Source organism: Melospiza georgiana, chromosome 13, assembly GCF_028018845.1.
Source record: "Melospiza georgiana isolate bMelGeo1 chromosome 13, bMelGeo1.pri, whole genome shotgun sequence".
NCBI classification, from domain to species: Eukaryota; Metazoa; Chordata; class Aves; order Passeriformes; family Passerellidae; genus Melospiza; species Melospiza georgiana.
Genome location: NC_080442.1, coordinates 18,385,452 through 18,404,947, shown reverse-complemented (window position 1 = coordinate 18,404,947; position 19,496 = coordinate 18,385,452). Strand labels below are relative to the sequence as shown.

The 19,496-nt window shown below is 49.3% G+C and overlaps 1 protein-coding gene across 1 annotated transcript in view; it reads left to right on the top strand.

Annotated features, from left to right (window-relative positions):
• The window catches only part of IGDCC4 (immunoglobulin superfamily DCC subclass member 4), an 86,876-nt gene that overhangs the window by 44,107 nt on the left and 23,273 nt on the right, over positions 1–19,496 (top strand). Inside the window, exons 5-9 of the mRNA XM_058033488.1 lie at positions 13,120–13,254; positions 15,800–15,955; positions 16,483–16,893; positions 17,594–17,758; positions 18,752–18,889. Of these exons, the coding sequence (XP_057889471.1) occupies positions 13,120–13,254; positions 15,800–15,955; positions 16,483–16,893; positions 17,594–17,758; positions 18,752–18,889 (1,005 nt within the window). The remainder of the gene's footprint in view (positions 1–13,119; positions 13,255–15,799; positions 15,956–16,482; positions 16,894–17,593; positions 17,759–18,751; positions 18,890–19,496) is intronic.

The following is a 19,496-nucleotide window of genomic DNA, read 5'->3' as shown; positions in this document are numbered from 1 at the left end:
GATGTTTTGGCTGTGCAGACTTCATGGTGCAAATTTCCAGACCTTCCCTGGGGAAGCGGCGTTTGGAGCTGGAAGGGAAGAGAGCAGACGGGACAGCAGGATACTGTCACGCAGCCCTGAAACAGAGCCTGCTGCTGAAACAGGGATAGCTTGGGTTTTCCCCTTGGATCTCCACTGCTTCCCAGTGCACAGAGCGCTAAACACATCTGGCGGCTCTGTCCCTTCACCCCTCACCTGGACAGGTGACGAATGAACCCTGTGTCTCTCTCTGCCAAAAGGGCATTAGGAACTGGCTGTGGGATGCTTTCCCAGGCCCTGGCTGTGCATGCTGCCTTTCCTTGGGGTCAGCTGGGTCTTGTTCCTTGTAGCTCCTTTTTCTGGAAGCAGGCTCTGGAGCCCTACTCTGTAGATAAAGAACTAATTCCTTGTGTGTCCTGGTTGTGTTCCCAGGTTCTTGACATGCACACAGAAGTGTTGCCATGCTTCATAAAGCAGCTCTCAAAGAAGAGTAGCAGAAGGGCTTGGGGAACATGACGTGTGGTCTCAGCAGGTCACTTTGCCTGTCACTTCGCTTTCTCCCTCCGTGTCATGCACATGCCTGCTCTGTGTGTTTTCATGGGAATAGGGACTCCCTCTTGCTGTGTATTTGCCCCACAACTGGCACAATGTAGCACAAATAACAGTCAGAAGCTGTGCTGCTGCAAGAACAGTAGGTTTTTACAAAGATTTGATCTATTCTGTTTTTAAATGTCACAAGGAGTGTGGCTCCCCCTAATTTCCATTGCATCTTCCCCATTGAATGATGGGATCTCTTCTCCACAGCTAACCCAAATTTCACTTCCCTGCAATTCATCCTATTAGTTTTAGTTGCAAAGCATTGGGAATCTTGAAAAAACTGAAATTTCTCCTTATTTTTTAATGCCTTTGAGTATAAGAAGTATGGTGTCTCCCAAGTGACCTAAAGAAAGTTAAAAATCTTGGCAATTTTAGTATAGAATAGTTTTCTCCCACTGGAGTGGGAGAAACAAATTTGAGATCCTGATCCCAGAGCTCCTTCACGTAGATCTCAGTGTTTGTGTCTTTTCGTATTTATTGGTTATTGCAGAAGGATTGTCAAAGCATGGTCCTAGGAGCCAGGACTCCTTGCTTCTCTCTCCCTCTCTGTTGTTGGGCTGCAGAGGAGAATCAGTTCCTCAACTGGAAATTTCTGTAAGTAGGGATAATGTAATAAATAGCCTTGGAGTTACCCTCTTGGAAAGGATGGCTCAGTCTGGAGAATGATTATGGGCATTTGGTGCTGGAGGGCATCTAGGGGCACATACAGAGAGAGGTGTGGACATGTATCTCAGTGTGGGTGTGGGATTTCCCTCCTCGTGTCCTCTGGACCCTGTTCCTGGTCTGTGCATGTGGGGTGGCCGTGACTGCTGTGACATGTGTGGGAAAAACCTCTACCTTAAACCAGATAGGCAAGAATCAGAATCTCCCAGTGCTGCAGTAATGCAGGAATTGGAGAACAGAGCAGGGTGGTGGGTGGAGGTCTGGGCTGGGCAGACCACGGAGGAGTCTCCCAGCAGCTGAGCACATCCCCCGCGAGCTGGGATTTAGTGCTGTGTTATTAGAGATGACACTGCGAGATTGCCATTGGCAGAACATCATTTACGCTGACAGTTGTAGCAGCTTGCTGCAGCAGTGTCCCAGGAAATGGATTTTTCAGCCAAATATTTGTATGAATGTGATAACAGGGACAGAGCTTGGAGGCAGCTGAAGCACCTTGAGTTTTTTTGTTCTTTTGGTGTTTGTGCTGCAGTAGCTTGCAGGTACCAACATAGAGCCTGGGCTGGTTCCTGCTCCAGAGGGGTGTAGGAAATACAGCTCTTGACTGGGATGAGCTTTAGGGATGGAGGGGAAGGTGGTGATGAAGTGAGCAACACTCGCAGTTGGCCACCACCTCGCAGAAACAGACGTGCTGTTACCACAAGTGGATTTTCAGTCCCTGCATGTGCGAATGACGTGCTGGATGCTGGCTTGGCACTCAGCCTGAGCCCTGGCCGCGTGCTCTGCTCCCCTCGCGGCTTCCAGCACAGGTACTGGGCAGCCAGGGGACAGGGAACTTTGGATTTGGGTCAGTGCTGCTCTGGGCTGGCCTCCCTGACTGCAGCTGGGCATTGATCCTGTGTGTGCTGCCAGCAACAGTGAAGGGCAGCATTAGCCAGAGTGGAGGCATGGTCCAACTGGGATTAGGGTGGTCTTCCTCCAGCAGGAACCCATTGCAGGGACAGCAGGGCCCTGTGTGGTTGTGGGGGCAGAGCTATCCACACCTGTGTGTGGGCACGGCACACTTCTTCTGAGAGGCATGAGTTGTGGGCATGCGTAGGGAGAGAAAGTGTGGGGTGGGGTAACATAATTGCATTTTTGCTGTGAGTTGTTGGCATGATCAGCAAGTGATGCATCACCTCTGGAGAAAGAGACATCCGAGTTCCAACCTGCAATTGCCATGTTCCTGTTCCATGTGCCTCCTGTGCAGGACATAGAACTGTCACTTTTCCCTCTGTCCTTTTAGCATCCTGTTTTCCTTTGCCCTCTGGTCTCTCACTTCACTAGCAGTTAAGCAGGACACTGCTCTCCACTTGACATCCCAAAAGCTCAGCCATGAAGACTCTGTTTACGAGTATTTCACAGCTCTGGTTTCCTGGGAAGCAGGTATCTGAAGCTGTTTGCATAATGCATCTGATGGATTCTGTAAAACACTGTTGCTCCTGCCTGTGGCAGAAGGTGCTAAGCAAGCCATGGCAAGTGTGAATTCAGAGGATGGCAAGATCAAGGAGGAGGTACACAACACTTCCTGCTTAATAAATAGATCTTTAAAGCTAGAAGTGACCTTCTGCCTAACAAGCTGTAAACTTAAACTCCATCTCACTTTACTGAGCCTGTCACTGCTGGTGGGTTTCAAGCACATGTGGAGCAGGATCGAGCCCATTAATATTGGGTGAAACTTTGAAAGGCTGGTGCAGATGTGTGTCAGGCACCCATCCAACCACACAGCTCTGCCTGGCTGGGGTTCCTACAGGGCCAACATGCATCACACCCCTCACATCGCCGAGGGAAAGCTGCTCATAGCTCCAGTGTCAGCAGCCTGCTGTGGGAGCCCAAGGGGAGTTCCAGCTCAGCTGTCTGTGAAGTTCTGTGGGGCTATGATGTGCCACACTCCTGACAGCTCCAGCAGCCCGCAGTGACAGAGGGTTTGATACAAAATGCAGAGCCCTCACCTCCCATTAAGCACAATAGCTAAGCCTGGGGATGGCATCGAAGTGAGTGGCAACAGAGGTGTCAAGGATAATAGAGCAGAACAAGGGATGTACGGCTGGGAATAGGTGAGCTGTTTCCAGGTCCTGAGGGGAAACTGCTCTAATCCACATGCAGTGGTAGCTGTGCATGATGTTTAGAGCTGTCAGATGTGGCCAGGCTCATGTGTTACTCTGCTTTCAGCTCCTGCAGACGAGGGATGTGTGGATTCAGGTGTGGTTTATGGTCCTCTGGTGTTCTCCACATGCATCCCTTACTAATTCAGGTCTGCTGCACTTTTGAGGCTTCCTGAAATAACAGCTGGTATTTGGTAAGGCTTGGACTGAAGCATGGTTTAAGTGGTAGGCTCCATTCAGTTTTCCTCTGAGTCCTTTAGTGGTGGTGCAATCCTGTGGTGCATCAGCACATCTGCACTACAGGGATCACACCTAGCCTGCCCTGGAGGATGTGGGACAGGCTGTGACTGTGTGGAGAGGCTGGAAAGGAGCTAGGAATAGAGACCATAATTAGGTCAGCAGCTTGCAGTGGGCTGTGGGACAGGAAGGTTGATGTGCTTGGGCTCCTGATGACACTGGTTAATTATTAATCATTGGTGTTACAGCTGTGCCTCAGCAGCTCTCTGAGGTCAAGGGCTGGCGGTGCCCTCCGGCGCTGACAGCGTCCAGCAGCAGGAGTGAGGATGTTGGAAGTGTCTGGAGGCATAGCAAAGCTCATGGGGGTGTCTAATCCCATTACTTTTGACACAGGACAGACATGTCCCTGTCTCCAAGAGCCACCAGTACCTACAGGGGTGCTGAGGAACAGGAGTGGGAGGAGTGGGCCTGGGTGGCAGGGGAGGCTGAGTCAGGAGCAGAGCTGGGCTGCTCTGAGCCCTCACTTGGATTTCTTGGATGCTGGGGATTGCTCAGAACACAACTGAGAGTTTGCCTTCGGTATCAGAGGTGTTCTTGCCCATCTCTGTTCCTGGTGCAGCCAGGGGACAATGCCAAGTAGACTGTGGACAAGAATGAGGAGCAGGAAGAGAGAGGAAGGAGGGGACAAGGAGGGGCAGGTGGTGCTATCAAACACTGTCTTAATGCACAGCCTTACATCGGGGTTCTCTGTGGCACCCAGCAAGTGTCCAAGCAAAGGGCTCTGACAGAATCTGTGGATATCAGCAACAATCTTTCCCCATGGAAAGCCAGCTTTTCTTCTGGACTTTTCCTAGAAAAACAGATTTGTATTGTCCTGAGTGAATGCAGATGCATCCATCTGCTTTTAGTTCTCTCCCTTCCAAGTTGGCAGTCTCAGTTTGCTGCCAGACTGTTTTACTGTGGGCTCCCAGCATGTTGTGTGTTCACAGCGTCACTTGTGGGAAGCATTCTGTGTACCTGGCAACAGGGAGAGCCCTCTGCAAGATCCCTTCCCAAAGTGTTCCTCTTTTCAGAGCTTCTCTTGCAGAGGGAATGGGGCAGAGCAGGAGCCATGGTCACAGAGGAAGCAGGTTGTGCCCTCCTGCATGGTCCAGGGCCTCCAGCCTCATCCCTTTCTGCTGCCACTGGATGTGCCTGAATTGCAGATGGATCTGATATCACAAATAAATCTGAATTGCAAATAGGTCTGATGAAGTAGGTGTCAGCCCCTGGGAAACATCAGCCTCAGAGCACAAGGAGGAAGTGACTGGAGTGAAATAGCTCTGGTCACTGAGGCAGGGTGAGTAAGGAGGAGTTTCACAGTGACTTGTGAGCCAGAATGGTCTTCTGTTGACCATGTCTCTGTGTCATTGCTCTGCAAGAGGTAAGAAAATAGGACTTGTGGCTTTTTTTTTCTCCTTGGAGGTTCCTCATGCATCATTCTGGAAAGTGGTGTGCTGCTCTAGGATAATGACAAAGAGAGCTGGTATAATGATGGTTAAAAAGGCATGAGGGTGTTCCCACTGAATCCTGGAGGCTGGCAAGCTTATGTCCCCAGGGGTATCTCATGATTGGGGGGGTGTTTATATTTAAATAACGGATACTGTGGCTTTTGCTAAGGGGCTTCTGATGCTCTCTGGCTATTACTTTTGCACCTTCACTTCTGTGAATAGCTGTGTTATGAACTGTGAGCAGATGGAGTCCCAGAGATGCTGAGACATGTACCCAGAGCAGCACAGTGGGTTAGTGACAGAGACCATGGGAGACGCTCTTGAGCCACTGGACCAGAAGCTGGGACATCATCCTTTCTGGTTGTCAGACATGGGACATTCCTGGTGCACTGAGGAGGTTCCTGTTGCAGTGGTGACTTTACAAAACAGCCTCTTGCAGCCTTTGTTTTTCTAGTCACTGGGTTTGGCAGCTGCATGGGAATAGCTGGAGCTTGCAGTGCTTTAAAGGCTCAGCTTGAGCAACATAAGCTGTCTGGGTTTTAGGGTTAGGGCAGGGAGGCTGCTCTGTTCTCCACACAAAGACTCTGAGGTACCTCTGCTCCTTTCTTCCCTTCTTGTTGGCCTGTCACCTGATCTAGAGGCTCAACTCCCTCCATACACTGAGTAACTTTCTTACAGGGAATTTGTTTGCACAGAAGTCTGTGAAAATGTGCCAAGACAGACTTATTAATCAGTAGTTACTACTAAAGTGACACCGTCCATGCTGCTCTAACACGGCCTTTCTGTTAGGTCTCAGCATCCACTGTGTCCTGAGCTGGGGTTTCCTATTGCCTCTGCCACATTCCAGCTCCATGGGCTGCTGCTTCTGCCTCCCAGAAACTCAGTGTGATGCATCTTCAGGCTTCTGAGGACTGAGATGCCTGAAGGCCTGAGGTGTGCTGCCCTTTGGGCTGTGGCAGGAGCCAGAGGAGCCGCAGCTCTCAGAGCTCGGTGCAGCTGCCGGCACGGCCTGGCTGCGGCTCGGAGCGGTGCAAATGGAGGCGCTCCCAAGCGCTCGGGGAGGCGAGCAGGAATGCGTCCTGCAGTCTGGCTGGCTTCCGTCCCTTTTGGCGTGATCAGGAGCGGCTCCAAATGCGTGTACGCAAACACAGAGCCAATGTTGACAGCTTTACAAGAGCTGGAGTGGTGGGCAAAGCACACTCCGACTGCTTTGCAGCACAGCTAAGTGTACCCTGGACGTACAAAACTCCGTAGCCTGAAGGACCAACGATTTGGGGAGTGGGGGAAGAACTCCCCTAAAAATCCAAGGCAATTTCTGGAAACCTGACACTCTTCCTGAGCTTCTGGTTACAGAGAGTTCAGGGTGTCAGCTTGTGGCTGAACTAGTACATTAGAGGATTTAATTTCTGAGCTGAAATCTGTCAGCTGTATAAAGAAGTTGACAGGAGTGAAAGAGGACTGCCTGATGGCCCCTTTGCTTGTCTGGACTGGGATCTGTGTGCTCCCTCCCAGGGCTTCCAGACACAGACGTGGAACTGGGGAAAATGTTGGAAAGGTTGTTTCTCAAGACAAATGAGAAGCTGTTCCTAGAGCAGCTTCTCCTGCTATGCTCTGTGGAGAGACCCCAGAAGCTGTGGCAGGTGGTGATCTGAGGAGTACATCCAGGCAGTAAATGGACAGTCCTTGTCCAAATTTATCTCTCTGCACCTTTTTTTAATCAGGGAAGTGTATTTAATCTGTTATATTCTCTGTTTTTCACGTATGTGCAAACAGCAGAGGAGCAAGTTTAGTAATGTGTAGGTTGGACCATATATTTTTGGATCTGTTTGCTGATTTATTTCTTGAGGGATTTTGGGATCGTAGTTTGAGATACAAATGCTGCGTGTGCAGGTCTTTTAATACCACTGAAAAATGATTGAACTTCTATGTTTTAATCCCACATGTTTCTTTGTGTGCTGCTTCAGAGATGACAGGATGTCACTGCTCTGCTGCAGCACCCTCTTAGTAAGGAGGAAGAGAGACTCCAAAGAGAGGCATTCCAAAGCATGGAGATAAATTCTTCCCCATTCAGCTTTTCAGTTCAATGCTTGAATTGACAAATGCATAATTGCTTACACAACGTTTGGATGACATGAGGTAAAAAGACAATACAAAACTGATTTATTGAGCTTATCTGTATTGTTGGGCAGAAATAACCTGTTACTCCAATACACTGAGCAGTGAAAGCCAAGTTGCTTTCCAGCCTCCCTGGATGACTTGTGTGCTGACCCAGACACTCCACAGGTGCCTGGGAAGGGAAAGGAAAGGAACATTTCTGTGAGCACTGGTGCTGACACATTGTACTGGGACAAACTCTGCAGTCCCAGTACCAAAGCACTGTCCTTGCTGTGGTTTCTGCTGAGGCACACACCTAAAAGATCCTGCAAGGCTTGGGGACAAAAGGCTGCAGAGAAGGAATTCTGAGTGCACTAAAGTTGAGGGATTGAGTCCCTAACCTTGTAACCAAAAGTCATCCCATCCCTTCAATGACAGGAAAACTTGGATCCAAGCCTCCACAGGCACTGATATAGCAAAGGTAGGAGAAAAACTCCAGAAAGTAAATGGTAATTTTCAGAAACGGTATGTGCTTTCATTTGGGGATAAGAGGAGGCAGTTTTTTGACTTAAGACACTTGGGAACACATGATGTAGGGTGTTAAAAGGGCACCACTCACCTTCTCTAGTCACTCCACTCCCTTCTCCCCGTTCGTTTTGCTTTCCTGTTCACAAAGCTGTGCCTTGCCATTTTCAGGTTAGAGCAGTTAGAAAATAAGAAATGCCTATTGCTAAACATGCTCAGCTGTGAGATCTGACATTGTTTATATTGCCCTGAAAGCAAATATTCCACGTGTTTGTATACAACCTGGCTGGAGTCTTACATGCTAGCTATCCTGTCCTGAAGTAGAAATAAATTACAGATAAATTTCCTGGACAGTGTAAAGGGAGGAGAAAGGCAGGTCTGGAGGATGTTTTTCTCCTCCACAGTTGCTGTCAGATTCTTCCCTAACAGTCCAGGAGGTCTGTGAGTTACCCAGGAAAAGGGAGAGAGCTGGGCAGTGGGAGTAGGACATGCTCTGCAAACACAGTGCCTGCATTTTTGAAGGTGTGTGCTTTGCAATGGGTAATTTGGTCCTCTATTGTCTGCAGAATAACAGCAGTGACAGCATTGACTTTCTCTAATGAACAGCTGCTCAGTGCTAGGATCTATTCCCGGAGGAGGCTCGCAGGGATGAATAAGGTTTCATGCTCCTCCTCCAGAGAGGGTGAGAAAGTTCGCAGAACAGAAGATTGCTGCTTGATTGTCAGAGATCTCCAAATCTTGACCTGCTGACAGCTGAGAGTTGAATGTGTCGCCATGCAAGTCATGTTTAACCTTCCAGCCAAGGCAGGGTGTTCATGGAACTGGGAGAGAGGTGTTAGTTCCCATCCAAGAAGTCGTCCTCTTGTCACTGCAAACGGCCATCACAAATTGGCTGAACAAAAAGCATTTTCCTCCTGTTGCACTGCCTGAATTCTTTGCTGATACTCTGCACTAACAAGAGCAGGGAGGCAGGAGAGGATCACTCTTGAATTATGGATGCATTAAAGGCAGAGCCACGTTATGAACTCTTGGAGATGGAAGTCACTGATGGATATTATAACTCAAGCCATAAGCTCAAATAAACATTCTGAACTTTGTCCCAATCAGCTCCCCTTGGTGCCTCCCTTGACATCCCTGCTCAGAGTTCACCTTCACTGTGAGATGACACAATTGGATTTGTGGAGATTGGGCAGCCTCAGGAGCATTCTGAGGTGTGTCTTGCCACTCACTCACTCACTCACTCACTCACTCACTCACTCACTCACTCACTCACTCACTCACTCACTCACTCACTCACAGGTTCCCTGTGCTTCCCTCCCCACCTCCTTTTCCATTTATGACACACATCATCATAAACGCTTTGTTATATTTCCTCTGTGCCCGCCCTGAACTCAGCTGCAGGCACTGAGGGATGCCTGTGAGAGCAGTGGTGCAACAAAGTGGAGCACCCAGGTTTGGCCTGACTCCCCTGTTTCATGACAGGAAAGTAGAAAAACACATAAACTGAGAAGTCCTCTGTAGTGAGTCATTTGGAAACAATAAACTGCAGGCAATATTTTGAAATATTTCTGCAGCTGATAAGTAAGTCTGGGCTCTTGGTATGTGGTAGAACCTTTGTTGTCTCCCTGTGCAGGGGTTAGCAAATTGTGCAGGAAGAGGGCTGCCTTCTCAAACTCTTTCAGTGCCCTAAGAATTTCCCTCAGTTCTGTGCACTACTCACAGTGATCCCAGAGCCATTCTTGGCACCCATAAGTGAAAAGAGGTAAAATTGATCCATCTGATTCAGAAGGGCAGAAAGTCCACAAAGGCCTCAGTGATGGAGAGTTTTGATGTGAATCCATGGGTTGTGCCTTGGGCTGTGCAAAGCTTTTGCCTGCAGCAGCTCTGCTGCTTGGAGAGACAAAACAAAGCTGGCAGAGTGGGAGAAATCTCAAAGCCCAAGTTTTAAATAGCAGCTCTGTGAAAGCTTTTCATGCCCCAGAGCAGCCAGCTCGGCGCAGGTGCATTCAGTGACCTGTTTTGTTCAGGCAGTGAAAGATGTCTTGGAAACTGCAGCTCTTTTTTTCTTTTGGTTCTGACAAGTCCCTCTTGACCTGAAATTGTCTTAATGGCAGTGGAGACAAAAAGCCTCATGTTGGTTTTACTCTTCGATGTGTGCTGGAATCCACTATGTGGAAGTTTCCCTGGTTAGCTGAGTACTGTTCTTGGGAACTCCTCACTGAAACACAGTTTGTGGGAGTGAACTTGTGATCCATTGTGTCCAACCAGCCTAGAGAGGTGGCAAGGGGAAAATGTGCTCCAAAGGGGCTTAGTTTGAAGAGAAACTTGACTTGTGGACTTGCCCTGAGACACCCACAATGGAATACAAAGCTGGAGAGAAATGTTTGTGCAAGAAGTGTAAGGGGCATTCATCCATGCACACACCCAGGAATGCACTGAGAAAGCAAGCAGAGCTGTTTATGTTTGTAATATAATTTTCAGTAATAATCAGATATAAGGCCTGGGCTAATATATTTTCCCAATAGTTTTTCAAGGCTGAACTAAGGTAAAACCTCTCTCCTATTGACTGACAGCACTACCAGGCAGCTGTCAGGGACCAAGTGATACAGGACAAGTGCCTTCAGGTGAAGCTTCTGTAACTTGTAAAGTGCCTCTGCCAGTCAACACCTGGGGCCATGCACCTGATGGAGCAGATGAGTGTTTAAGTCCGGTTTGAGCAGCTTTCTCTCTTTCTCTGCTCTAAGGTTGGTAGAGAAAGCTGCTTGGAAATCTGGCAGGGAATATATTACCATCTGGCTAGTGTTATTTTTTTTTTTCTCTAGATTTATTTTTTCCCCCAGCAGTGCAGAAAAAGACAGCTTTTTGCACACAGACATGCCTCAGCCATGTCCTGCCCAGCAGGTATGTGGCAGCCAGTGGTGTTGGATGAAGAATCTCACTCCCAGAGTAGGATGGAGATCCTACCATGGATATTCCTGCTCCCAGGATATGTGGTGTCAGCTGCTGCCCTGCTCCTTTTCAGCAGAAGCTGCCGTGGTCCTGCAGGCAGCGATTCGTGTCCAGGGTGGGTATATTGGGCTTGCTGAGCCCTGTGCAGGGTGAGCTGAGCCTGAGCCTGGGCTGTGTGGAGGTGTGTGCCATATGGGGTAGATACCTCACATTAACAATGTGCAGAGCAGCCTCACCCATCAGTCTGGGCCTCACTGAAGTCCCTGTGCTCAGTTCTTGTGCAGGACTAATGATTACTTGTGGATTTCAGTGCTTTGTTGAACTAGAACTGGAGTTAAAAGAAAGCTGCTGTTGCAGAGAGCCTTGGGTTTCTCTGATCCTTGAGCTTATGTGCCTGGGGTGGAAGCTCTCAAGCCAGTTTTTGCGTTAAGCCCATTTTCTGTCTCAGTAGTTCAGAGTGACCTGGATTTTGATCTGATTGTCAGTGACTTCTCAGAATCCATATCCTGTCCCTGTGCTGTCTCCCAAGTTGTCACCTGCTGCAGCAGGTGTGCTGGCTGTGAGGCTGAAGATGGCATGTGGACAATGGGAGCAGCAGTGGATGTGATGGAGGAAAGCTCTGGCCAGCTCAGAGGGAGACTGGGTTTGCCTGTCCACACCAACCCCTCTGTTCAGGGTACTCATTCCACTGGAAGGAGGACAGCTGGCTTGGCTCTTCCCTGCCCCAGGGCAGCTCCTCTTGCTGCTGTTTGCCCAGGGCTGGGATTGCAGGTCAGCGTGGTCCGGCCACTGCCCCAGGTCAGGCACTGTGGGCGCTCCTCGGTCTCTGCTTCCATCTGCTGGACAAGCACTGGCTCCTGCTCGCTCCTGGTTTCCCTTGGTGCCTCAGGGATTCTGCTGGCTCCTCTTGACCGTGCTCACGTAATTCTAGAGATGGAAATCCCTTTCACGCACGTATGGACTGCGAGAACATTTCAGCCTGGAACCAATGCTGCTTTGGCAAGGCTGCCCTGCCTAGATTGACTGGCACCGAGCCTGGGGCTGGGCTGAGCACAGCACATTCAGTGCAGCCCTGTGGGCCTCCTGCCATGCAGGCAGCTCTGCCTGTGAGGCTGAAGCTCTTCTAGTTTATATCCCCAAGGAATTCAGATATGAGTGAATTGTTTGGATGCTGCATGAATGGCCAGTGAGGGTCTCCAGAAGTGACCAGAGCAGGAGGTACAGGATAGCATGTAAAGAAACTGGACAGGGAAGACTTTGCTTTCCTTGGACATCCCTCAGCATCTGGCAATCAGAGTCCCAGTCAGAGTATCCCAGTCAGGAGCAGTTTGGGCTGGGGACTGCAATGAGACCATATTTAACAGTCCTGGTAAATGTCTCCTTTTTGAGCTTGTGTGAATCTCTTGGGTTTTGAACTCTGCAGCACCTTGATACACTGAGTTCAGAAAGGTCTTGCTTTTATTTGTTTGAGACTTGCTGCCAATAACTTTCATTGCAGGCCTAATTGTTACTGGCACTATGTGACTCCTCTACAGTTATTTCTCCCTTCATGAGAATGACAACAAAAGTGTCCCCCAGAGTTAGGGGTATTTGAGAGAGCTGGAGGAACTGGTGAGGGTCATGAACACTCTGGTCTGCTCAGGAGTGCTCCGGTTGTTTTCATCTGACAACAGAAATTTGGCTGCTGCAAAGGCATTTCCTTAACCTTCCCTTAACCTCTGCTCAGCAGTGGGCAGACACAGGCAGAAGGTTCATTTCAAGCAGAATATCCCCATCCCATTCTCAAGGCATTGTGCAATGCAGCCTGGAGACCTTCCTGTAAACCTTGCTTGATTTAAGTGTTGGCTCTGGGTCCGTGCACGTACAAGCTACACAGCACTGTCTCCTCCAGATGTGGGATGACTGATCACTCTTTGTGCTGTCGGGTGAAGGCCAGGACGCAGCCATGACCTCTCTGTGTTGCAGTTTACAGTCCAGCATCTGGCTATTAGAATTTCTTTAGCCAAGTGACTGGATTCTTTCTGAGCTGCTCCAGTGCCTTGGCAGGGTGAGTGTTGGTGTTGCTCTGTTTGAGGACAGCAGTCTTGCTTCATCTAATGAACAAACATCCATGTAGCAACAGTTCATGACGGTGTTGGGCTGAAATTCTACTTGTTTTCCATGTGAAAATGCTGTTATTAGAAGCCATATGATTAGAGTAAATTTTGCTGGGCAGATTGTTTGTTTTTTTAGTAAAAATTCTGTAGTCAAATAAAAGCAAGACCTGTTTTTCTCCCCAAGTTGAGCCCAAGCCATTTCCACACATGAGACTGCGCAGGGAAGCACAGCTAGGGAGCCAGGACTCTTTTTTTTCTGGGAAATTTGCATCTTGGAAGGACAGACTTTTTTTTAATTTTTGACATTAGGTTCCCAGGCAGCAGGAGGAGATGTCACCATCGTCGCTGCTCCGGAGAACACCACGGTGGTGGCTGGGGAGAGCGTGGTGATGGAGTGCATGGCAGCTGCTGATCCCACCCCCTTTGTCTCCTGGATACGACAAGGTGAGTATGAGGGACAGGACTAAACTTGTGTTATCCATAGGAACCTGTGGATACTTCAGTCTAAAAATCTATTAAAGTGGAGAAATCTGGGACAGGAAGGGTGCTTGTAACAACATACCTAATGACACAGGTGGTGTCACAGTGTGGGGTGTCCTTGCTAAAGTGGAATTATCAATTAAATCTTGAAGGTTACAAAGCACACAATTCAATTTATATTTGTTTGACTTGTGCCTGGATACCTTTTGATCTAAATTAATCTTTCTCAGGTGAACTGGAGCAGTAAAGGTCATGAGATGGGGTCAGGTGCCACTCCTCCCCGGGCTCCAAGGTTACTGGGGATTCTGTGGAATCTGCCATTGCACTGGAGAAATAGCTTGTATTATCTTGCAGCATTATAAAACTTGATAAGATCTGTTAGTCCTTGGAGTAACTGGGACTGTTACTGGGAGGTTTTTGTTGAATGGAGGGATTGAGGAGCTGCTTAGGTCTCATCAGAGGTGTATGAATGAGCTGGGCTGGCAGATGTTACCCAGGGCTGATAGCCAAAGTCATGAGTTGGATGCCAGTGTCACTTCACTGAGAATCACATCCATCAGATGTGTTTCAGAGGCTCTGACTGAAGACATTCTCAGCTCAGAGGCTGATTCTCCCCTAGAAAAGGCTCTCAGTCATTTTCATAAATCCAGGTCACGATTTAAGAGTCCTCTCCCCTGTAACCATTTATTGTGGTTGGTTTTCAGCCCAGATTTGTCCACAGGCAGTAATTTTAGCATATAAAAATATTTCCTCTTCCCCACAAAAAAAGGAGCAAAAAAACCTCAGAGGATACCACTTTGGAAATCAAGTGAGCAAGGCTTAAATGTTATGGCTGGATAAACTAGAAATGTTTCTAGTTTATCCCATGTGCTTTATAATTACAAATGCTCAGCATTCCCATGCTAGATCACTTACTGCTTTACTGAGAGTTGTTGATGCCCATGGTAAAGTAGATAATATTAGAGTTAATTATTAGAGTTAATTATTAGAGTTATTATTAGGAGAGTTTTTCATGAGGAAGGAAGACAAGGGTGGAGGGGAAGGATTGGTGAACCGGTTCTTTCCATGCTTTATTTTCAAGTGTTTGCTTGGTCCCAGTCTCCTTCCTTGTGTGGACTTTCAATTTAAAAGGATGGAGAAACAGTGCAAGTCATTCTGAGTTACACAAGTTTATTTCCAAGCTTTCATTTAGGAGCAGAGTGGGTTACTAGACCATCAGTCACGTGGGGAATACTGAGGATGTACCTCCAGGTTGCCAGTTTGGCTCTTGCCAGCCTTGGTGGTGTCAGCTAAGTGCTACCATCTGGAGACAGTTTTCCAACCCACTGCCCCAGTGCAAACGGGATGTGCAGATTGTGTGCTCTGAGTGTGCAGCCACTGAACTGTGAGGCCATCTGAAGATCCCCCCAAAGTGCAGGGAGGGGGCAGAGGATCTGCTCTCAGCCACATTCCCTACTGATGGTGCTAAGTCAGTGCAGCTGTTCGCAGTGGAGGTGGGGAGTTTGTTCTGTATGAGCTCCAGGCTCGGCTGAAGCTGGAGAGGTAAAGACAGGCAGTGCTGGAGAGGTGCTTCTGCAGGTGGAGAGAGACAAGCTCTGGTGGTGCACAGGTACTGCACAAATTGCCTGGTCCTCCCAGACTGAGGATTTGTGCCAGACCTCCCATTCAAGCCTCTCCTCAGCTTGTTCCCAGCTCTTGGCTTTGTCTTCCACACGTTCTCAGAGGTAGCAATGCCATATCCCTGAGATTCTCACCTCAGAGTGATGCTGAGAATATGCAGTGCCCAGCACCAGCCTCTGCCCTGTCTGTAATGCCGAGGAGCTCAGGGCTACTTGAAGTTGTAGAAGGACATCTTGGCTTCTGGCCAGTGATACGGAGCTGCCCTTTCCTCCTTCCCTACTCAGCAGTGCTGAGCACCAAGCCTGGAGAGTGGGGAGAAGGCAGCTCATGGCCCATGTCTCTGACATAAGCACCAGAGTCCCAGGGAGCACCAGGTGTCTTTCTGACACCTCACAGCCAAGCTGTGAACAAGGAGTGGATCAGGAAGCTCAGTAAATTTGGATTCACATCCAGAACAAAGAGGAGGAGGGGGAGCCCCTGAGTTGTCAGTGATTCAACAGTCTTGCTGACATTGCATGAATGAGTGTCAGTGCTCATAAGGGTCAGCAAGCAGATCCAGCAGCTTTTCCAAACCGTGTGTTAGCACAGCTTTCCCTTGAATGTGCTATTCCTAGGGCTCTCATTGCAGGCACACCCTAGGCATCAGAGACTGCTTTGACCCAAACCAGAACGTTTTGGATTATTACAGGCTAAACTAAACCTTGAGGCAATGTTGGCTTGAGCTGCCTGTCAAGCACTGAGGAGTGTCCCAGCAGGAATCTCCCTCTGTGCTGGGGTTTGGGATTTGGGGGTCTCTCCACTCCCCAGCTGCGATCCTGGCATTGCTTACAAGCCCTCATAAAGGGCAGCCTGGGCTCCCTCCCGCATTTGTGCACGTTTCTTCCTGCAGATGGAAAGTCCATTTCCACAGATGTGATTGTGCTGGGCCGGACAAATCTCCTCATTCCTTCCAGCCAGCCCCATCACTCCGGGGTGTACGTCTGCCGGGCCAACAAACCCCAAACGCGGCAGTTCGTTACCGCCGCAGCTGAGCTCCGCATCCTCGGTGAGTAGAGCAGGCAAATTCTCAGGCACAAATGCTGACCAGTTTGCTGTGGGTTGCATGGATCAACATCCAGGAGATCCCCAAGGCTTTGTGGTCTTTGTGGCCTGTGCTGGGTGAAGTGGGAGCCGGGTTAGAGCCAGGAGGCCCAAGCTGGGATAGTTCTCGGTGGGAGTGTCACCTCTTTAATTTGGGGTTTAGTTCCTGGTATTTACTGAACCATTTTATGCCTTATTCTTGTTCTCCAGGGTTCCCCCTTGGAAATCTCTATCAGCAATTAACTTTCAGTATCCTAGAAGCCAGCAGGGAGAACAGCCTAGGATCAGAGAATGCAGCACATGATTGATACAGAATTTATTTTTCCTTTTGGACAGAGTCTAAATTAAGCCTCTAGAGTCTGCCTGGCAAATCCCATCTTGTAAGCAAAGCTGCTACTGAATAAAACATAGCACCGAGTGGGGAGGAGAAGGGATTTGCTTTGCTATTTTTTCCTCCTCCTTCCTGCTTTAATTTTTCCTCTCTCCTCCCAGCTACTCCCAGCATCTCCCAGGCTCCTGAAACCATCTCCCGCACGCGAGCCAGCACGGCCAGGTTTGTGTGCAAGGCAGAGGGAGAGCCAGCCCCCACCATCCACTGGCTGAAGAACGGGGAGCCCATCCTCTCCAACGGGCGCGTGAAGGTGCAGAGCAGCGGCAGCCTCGTCATCAACCAGATCGGCCTGGAGGATGCTGGCTACTACCAGTGTGTGGCTGAGAACAGCCTGGGCATGGCCTGTGCCACTGCCAAGCTCTCGGTGATCGTGCGGGAGGGTTTGCCCAGCGCTCCCAAGAAGGTCTCGGCCGTGTCCCTGTCCAGCACCACCGTCCTCGTGTCCTGGGAGCGGCCGGAGCACAACAGCGAGCAGATCATCGGCTTCTCCTTGCACTACCAGCGGGCTGTGGGTAGGTGTCACCTCCCTGGGCAGCACAGCTGTGTCAAAGGTACAAGGCACAGGTTCGCCTTCTTCCCCAGCTAGTGACAAGTGTGAGGCAATTCCCTTTTCATTTCAGGTAAGGGAATTTTCTCCCGGAGTCGGTATCAGCTGTTGCCATGCCTATGGATTAGCCAACATAGTCTAACTTCTTGATTGGCAGTAGTCTGTCCACATAGCTGAGCTGTCTGGATTCCATGAGACCAGGCACTGCTGATTTTATGCACACTGATTTTGTATGCAAAGAGTGTGATTGCTAACAGTGATAGCAACCAGCTGCACTGTGTACAGGGGGAATCACAAAATTATCCACACCCAGAATCTGAAGTGAGGCACTGGCTCTCTTGGGGTATGTCTTCCCAAACAGCCAGCAAGCCAATGCTCCTGCTGAACTGTTGCCAGAACTCCTCTGAAAATTAAACTGGTAACTACAGCTGCTTCAGCATGGATTAAGGAGTTTGAGTCAAAATGGAGACATCAACATTGAGGCATTGGAGTTTCTGCCCAAAAAACTCATATAAGAGATGAGGCTGTGCAGGTGCTGGGGAAACTGGAGAAGATATAGTGATTTTTAAAGTGGATTTAGTCTGCAGACCTTGTGAATTAAGTGATTTTTTCAGGGATGTCTCAGCAGTTCACTGACCTGCTGATCAGTGTTTCCTTGGCTCTAGGAACAGATAATGTGGAATACCAGTTTGCTGTCAATAACGACACAACTGAGCTGCAAGTCAAGGATCTGGAACCAAACACCAACTATGTCTTCTATGTGGTTGCCTATTCCCAGCTCGGAGCCAGCCGGACGTCCTCTTCCATCGTTGTCCAGACCCTGGAGGATGGTGCGTTCAATTAGATGGTACTGGTGCCTAGGAAATGTTCTTGGCCTGGTTGATGGTGAGCACTGAATGTGCTACAGAGTGGTAGCAGCTCCTAGAAACCTAAACCTGCACCCTGGTCTCATCATCAGCTTGGGTGATGAAGGATATGAAAATACCCTGGCTGATGGTGGGGCCCATGAGAATCCTTTGGGAATTGCAGGCAGCTCCTAAGGGCTTTCACCTAACCCATGTGATATTGCTCTAAGCTTCATTCTGGGTCAGACTGGATTTCAACTCAGAAGAAACATCTATTGCAATTTGTAGGGGTGGGAGGAGCCTCGAGGTCGGACCCCTTAAGAGCCAGTAGTTTGTGTTGATCTAACCATTTATCACATAGCATTTTGTGAGCAGTAAAGGCAGAGTGCCAGAAGCACAGCTGCCCAACGGGAAGCCATGCACAGCTTTCAACAGGCTGCAGGACAGAGGCAAGCAGAGATGGTTTTGGCAGACCTCGTGTGCATTATGTGCTTTTAATGCTCCTGACATGGTGACCTGCGTGGTCCCATGTGTATGTCTGAAGCCTGAAAGGCTGAGTTGAAAGCATGAAAGCTGCCTGCAGCCCAGAGCTGTGCTTCTCAAGGGAGTGAGGATTCCCAGGCTGCAGTTTGAATCTGTGAGCCATTTGCTTTTGTGTCTCCTTTGTGCTCCACGTACAGCACAAGCTGAGAGCTGGTGTGTGCCACCCTGCCCAGTTTGCCCTGGGTATGGGTCCCTGGGAGCAGTGTGGCTGTGGCCAGCAGGCTCTGGTCAGCCTGGAAGTGGAGCAGCCAAGCATCTCCCCTCCCCAAACTCTCCTGAAGGGCTGTGGTGTGTTGGTTCCCGCAGGACAGACACCAAGTCACCGGTGGCTGTGGTAGAGCCAAGTCAGTGGCCTCCAACCAGCTCAGAGAGCTGGCAGAGATGTGTTGAGGTGTTGCTGTGGTCTTTGCTGACTTCTCTTGGTTGTTTACCCAGTTCCCAGTGCAGCCCCTCAGCTGTCCCTGTCGAGCATGACTCCTGGTGACATCCGTGTGACGTGGCTGCCTCCTCCTCCTGAGCTGAGTAATGGCAAGATAACCAAGTACAAGATCGACTACTGCACCCTCAAGGAAGGTGAGGGAAACACCATTTGGGTGTTGTGTTGTCTGCTCCAGTGGTGTTAACAGCCTGTAATGTGAAGGGTAGGTGGTGCAAAGCTGAAAATAGGGACCCATTTTACCCAAGGGAGGAGAACCCTTTCATAGCCTGGCTCTGTCTGGTGGTTATGGCAGTGGCACTTCATACCACCTCAAGGTGCCTTTTTGTGTGATTGTGGACGAGCCATGTCCCCAGGAGAATGGCCTGACCCATGTTTGAGCTGTCCCAGAAATGTCTGCATGAGCAGCCCTTCACTGCTATCTGCACTGTGTTTTGGGGAAAGAGCTTTATGCTGCTTGGTGAAGAGGAGTAAATGCTTTCAATTTCCTTAAAATGGAGTCTAATCAAAGTGATCCTTGTGAAAAAAAAACCCCTAAATAACCTGTCCAGGTTGTGTTGCTCTATTACCGAGTTTTATCTGATTTTATTTACATTGTCAGGCACACTAAGCAGGGTTCAGCAGGGATGGTAACATTTACATCTGCTGGATGTGGCTGTTCCAATTCCACGTGTGCTTGCTTTGCAAATCCTTCTGGGTATTTGCTCTTAAAACTGTCAAAGCTCTGCAGCTTCTCACTTCCCA